This window comes from Clinocottus analis, unplaced genomic scaffold (genome assembly GCF_023055335.1).
Source record: "Clinocottus analis isolate CAN_PGR_092001 unplaced genomic scaffold, fCliAna1.0.p SCAF_14, whole genome shotgun sequence".
Lineage (NCBI taxonomy): Eukaryota > Metazoa > Chordata > Actinopteri > Perciformes > Cottidae > Clinocottus > Clinocottus analis.
The window spans coordinates 2,787,383-2,792,526 of record NW_027175865.1 but is presented as its reverse complement, the minus strand read 5'-3'; the positions used below and the strand labels follow the sequence as shown (position 1 = coordinate 2,792,526).

The 5,144-nt window shown below is 46.4% G+C and overlaps 1 protein-coding gene across 1 annotated transcript; it reads left to right on the top strand.

The window, feature by feature from the left end:
* Positions 1 to 1,316: 1,316 nt before the first annotated feature.
* Positions 1,317 to 3,657, top strand: galr1a (galanin receptor 1a). Its single transcript, XM_068575966.1, has 3 exons — positions 1,317 to 2,030; positions 2,416 to 2,481; positions 3,304 to 3,657. Exons 1-3 carry the CDS (start codon positions 1,377 to 1,379, stop codon positions 3,655 to 3,657), a joined length of 1,074 nt encoding a protein of 357 aa, XP_068432067.1. The 5' UTR covers positions 1,317 to 1,376.
* The last annotated feature ends 1,487 nt before the right edge of the window (positions 3,658 to 5,144 follow it).

Sequence of the window (5,144 nt, the reverse complement as noted above, 5' to 3'; positions counted from 1 at the left end):
CCGAGAGGAAGCGTCATGTTTTATTTACCAAAAGGGCATCCAAGAAGACTGTTTGTGATGTTTTTTTCTCCACTTTTCTCATTGATTCATCTTCTGTAGAGGCATCCAAGAAGGCCATTCGTCATGTTTGATCCACTAAAGGGCCCCATCAAGGGCACTTCATCATGGTTAATCGGCCTTAGGGGCATCCAAGAGTGCACATCATTGTGTTTTCTCCATTGGAAGGGCACCCAGAGTGCACGTACTGTGTCGTATCTACTGTAGGGGCATTAAAGAGGAGGTTCACTTCATGTGTTCTCCACTGGAAGGGCAGCCAAGAGGGCTCTTCATCATTTGAATCCAAGAGGGCCGTTTCTTTGTAACATGAGTTTTCGCTGTCTAAGAATGTCTGAACAATGACTTCTTTGTGTTTAGTCTTATTATAACGTATCTTACTTAATATTTACAGAATAATATACTCTTTTCTTTTAAATCAAGGTTTTTATTTTATTGAACTTGATGTTTTAGCTACATCATTTTATTGATATTGTCATCAAACGGCACGGTTGTACAGATTGTGATGGGAAGAGATCCACTTTTGTCACGATAGAGGAAAACATGAAGAAGATATTAAGTCCCCAAAGAAACCGTCAGAGCAGCCTGATGGCGTCTTACAGAGCAGAACCTCGAGGCTCTAAGCTTCTGCTTCAGCTTGAGATATCCTCACATCCTCTGCATTGCTGCCCTCTCCTCTGTGATCTTCTTCACCGAATGCAAACCTGAGACATACGAGCCGTCTTGGACCCTGCTGCTCTCCCTCTCGGCCCTGTTGTTACCATGACACTGAGCCGTGAGAGGAGAGCACAGCACATCCATTTACCCCAATAACGTGAAATGCACCCGCTCTGTCTGCTCGGGAGCCTCGGGTGACCATTTGGAAGATTTACCATCCTGTTTTGTTCTGTTTTTGTTTTGTTTTGGGGTGTCAAATAACATGCATGTCATAATTGGCATGCAATGTGGCAAATATTGCAGAAGAAATCCCTTTCACATTATGTAAAATGAATGAAATAATAACAATAGCTTCTGTAATAATATACATTACGTCTGCTAATACATTGATGACTAACAAGATATGTCAACATGTGTTGATGCACTGGGAGCTTGACGAGCTGGCTTTCTGTGTGTTCCCATCTCACTGGGAACAGTGGAAAGGTATTGGGCGCGATGTGTTGCGCGCGGCATGGTGACGTTGCCAAGGAAGGCAGAGGAGGCAGCGTCCAGACGCGCGAGCTCCATGCGCCTTTTACGCAGGAGAAACTCCAACCTGAGCTGAACCTATCAACATGTAACGTCTCTTCACTGGCGAGGGGAGGAAAAGAAAGAAAGACAGACAGATGGAGCTGCAGGTGGAGAACCAGAGTCAGCCTTTCAACAGCGGCGCTGTGCTGCAGCCGGCTCGAGCCGTGCTGGGGATGGGTGTGGACAACTTCGTCTCCCTTCTGATATTCGCCCTCATTTTCCTCCTCGGCGTGCTCGGGAACAGCATGGTGATCACGGTGCTGGCGCGCAGCAAGCCGGGGCAGCCGAGGAGCACCACCAACATCTTCATCCTCAACCTGAGCGTGGCGGACCTGTCCTACCTCCTCTTCTGCGTGCCCTTCCAGTCCACCATCTACATGCTGCCCACGTGGGTGCTGGGAGCGTTCATCTGCAAGTTCATCCACTACTTCTTCACCGTGTCCATGCTGGTCAGCATCTTCACGCTGTCGGCCATGTCCGTGGACCGCTACGTGGCCATCGTCCACGCCAGGAAGTCGTCGTCGATCCGGGTCGCGAGGCACGCGGCGCTCGGGGTGCTGCTCATCTGGATCCTGTCTCTGGTCATGGCGGCGCCCGTTGCGCACTACCAGAGCATCGTGGAGAGGCAGGACAACAGCACCTTCTGCTGGGAGGTCTGGCCGGACCACCAGAGGAAGGTCTACGTGGTGTGCACGTTTGTTTTCGGATACGTCCTGCCTCTCACTTTGATATCGGTCTGCTACGCAAAGGTGGGTGCGCATGTACGGGTCCGGGTGCGCGTAAAGGCTCCGGAGGATACAGATGTCCACTACAGATGTTGGCGTAAACACACGCGCATGCCAAGTTAAACACGAGCCACACATTGTGGCTTCAATCTCCATCAAATGGATAAATAAGGACTTTCAGCTGCAGGGTTATAATGTGACAGGACATATTCAATAATTAGTCTAAGATAGAAGGTTTGTATACCTTGTGATGAAAGTGCAATATCCTCATACAACTCAATGATAGTGTGTCTTTATTTCCAGACCTGTTGCACAAAACATTCCCATGTGTCTGGACTGTTGGTCTATAGCACAAATGGCAAAAATAAAAACCATAAACCTTGATATTTAATCATATTTTCATCGTCAGGTTTTAAACCATCTGCATAAAAAGCTGAAGAACGTCTCCAAGAAATCTGAGCAGTCCAAGAAGAAGGTTGGTGGTGGAGCTTATTTCTGTCTCTCTATGTTCATCATGTCGTAAGATAATGATGCTGTGACTGAAACCTCTGTGTGATGCTAGAAAGAGGGAAACCAGCTACGTATGATAAACTTAGAATATAGAATTTATATGTAGAATATATATAAAATTAGTCTGAAAACACTTTCATTGTGGATCAATAGTTTAATTTCTCCTAAAAAAAATGTCCATTCGTGTGAAGGCGATGTCTTTAAATTTGGCACAAACGCCACATGGACGCAAGGATGAAGTGATTCAAATGTATTGGTAGAAGGTCAAAGGTCACTGTGACCTCTTCAGGCAAAAAACATTGTCGTCACCTTCCTAAAATAATGGCCTGTACAAATGATTTTCTTGCCTCATGGTACCTCCGGTAAAACCGCCCACAAGCTCAGATGAACAGATCATGTGATTCTCGTCCTGTGGTGTGACGTCAAGAGTGGGACTTCGGCCATTTTATTTTGCCTAAGTCAAAAGACAATGGGACTTCGGCCATTTTACACGCTTCTCAAGATGGCATTTTGAAGCTAGCATTTGAAGCTAGCAATTCAGTTAGCATTTTTGTCAATGAAAATCTCACTCGGACATAATATTAGTAATCATAACATGATTTGACCCGCAGTTGTGCAGTGTCTTGAGGCAGCATGTGCACGCCTCTTACATTTGGTCAATTTTGTTGTGTTTCCTAAAAAAAAACCCTGCAAAATATGACATTATCTTAGGAAGGTGACGATATGCTGATTATGACAATTTCCCACAAATTGCCCAATGAGATTGAATTGACCATTATCTCCGCAGACTGCGCAGACGGTGCTGGTGGTGGTGGTGGTCTTCTGCCTGTCCTGGTTGCCCCACCACGTGGTCCACCTGTGGGTGGAGTTCGGCTCCTTCCCCCTGAACCAGGCCTCCTTCGTGTTCAGGATGGTGGCTCACTGCTTGGCCTACAGCAACTCCTCCGTCAACCCCGTCATCTACGCCTTCCTGTCGGAGAACTTCAGGAACTCCTACCGGCAGGTGTTCTGGTGCCGGGTGCCCGGCGCCTGCCCCGTGACGGAGGGCAGGGAGCCGCGCAGCCGGCTGGAGACGGCGGCGTTCACCAACGTCAGCGTGACCTGCAAAGGTCACGACTCTCAGATCGGTAAAATGCTTTGATGACGGCGCCGCTGTGGAGAGCATCGTCTGTGTTTTTTTAGGCCTGTATGTACCAACACACTATATATATATATTTATTTTTAACATATTGTAAAATGTGCTCGACCCTACGGACCGTCATCAGACTCAGTAACACGACCCCGTTCTCATTGTTAGCCCACATTTTACGAGCGAGCTCCTCGTGACGGCCGCCGTTGCCGCCGTTAGCGCCGTTAGCTTCCAGCCACCGGCTCAGCCGTCACCATGTTGAGAGCCGCGTGGAGTCAATTCCTTCAACGCTCTGAATTTGGAAAACATCACTTGTACGACTTCGCCCTCTAGTGGGCAAACTATGTCGAAGCCGTGCTGTTTCTAAAACTCTGCATTTCAAAGAAGTGTCATTTAATGACCAGTTTTATTTACATTTTTTTATATTATCGCTTTCTCCAACAAAGCATCTACTGTGTGTTTATTAGGTAGATAAGCATGAAAGGTACGCAGCGCAGACCATTTTGGGAAAACGAGCAGACAGATTAACGATGAATCATCTTTGAATTTCAAACATAAGTGTTGCTTAACCTTTTTAATTTCAGCCCATTCATCACAGCCGTGACGGACACACACACACGGGAGCACCGGGCTGATTGTTTGGGGTGTCGGCTGAGTTACTATGTACACATGTAGGTTGGCGCCATACCAGAGAACACATCAGGTACATGTTATAATAATGATGCAGCGTTTATAACCAGTCTGTCTCCAAAACGACGGATAAAGAAAGCAGCTCGCCGGATCACAGCTGAGCGTCGGAGAGCGCTCACAGAAGGAACCGGGAGGTCGGACTCATCGGATTCTCACCCGCGGTTTTCAACAGATTCACTCCTGCGAGAGTCCACATCAGACGCACAATGTTCTGCTTTTGCTTTTTCCAGTTCAGTCAACGTGAACCTCACTGTGAATGATTTTGTCTTGTTATCATATATGCAAACAAATGCTTAAAATAAGCCCAAATAAATACGTATAGAATGTGCATGTGAATAAACTTCTTGTGTATCTAAACTGACTTTTCTTATGAGGAGTCGCCTCGCCTTAGAGAATCGTCTCTCATATATATCTATATCTATATATATCCATTTTATTACTGTGGTATCCATTTTGTTTTACAGTCCGTGCATGAGTCCAACACTCGTAGGTGGTGAAGCTAAAAGCGGCTTTCTGCCATGTTATGCATGAAATGTGTTGGTCAAAGGTCCGCATGACCACACAGAACATGTTGTTTGCCATAACTCAAGAATTGATACACTAATTATAATAATTTCAACGGCTCTAATAGGGTGAAAAGCAGTGAAAAATCTTGTTTTAGCCTCCGCAGACTGTTCAGTTACATGTGATGACGTCACCATCCCAGAACCCAAACAGACGGCACCATCACTCTCCGTAACATCAAGTCCATCTGCCTCTCACCCCCGAAAAGGAAAAGTCTCTATTGGCTGTCCTAAAAGATGCTAGAA

Bases quoted from the DNA above. Each gene is read 5' to 3' on its own strand.
- galr1a (XM_068575966.1), top strand. From the start codon at position 1,377: ATGGAGCTGCAGGTGGAGAACCAGAGTCAGCCTTTCAACAGCGGCGCT. The intron at 2,031-2,415 runs GTGGGTGCGCAT...TTTCATCGTCAG, and splicing joins TATCGGTCTGCTACGCAAAG to GTTTTAAACCATCTGCATAA. The intron at 2,482-3,303 runs GTTGGTGGTGGA...TTATCTCCGCAG, and splicing joins CTGAGCAGTCCAAGAAGAAG to ACTGCGCAGACGGTGCTGGT.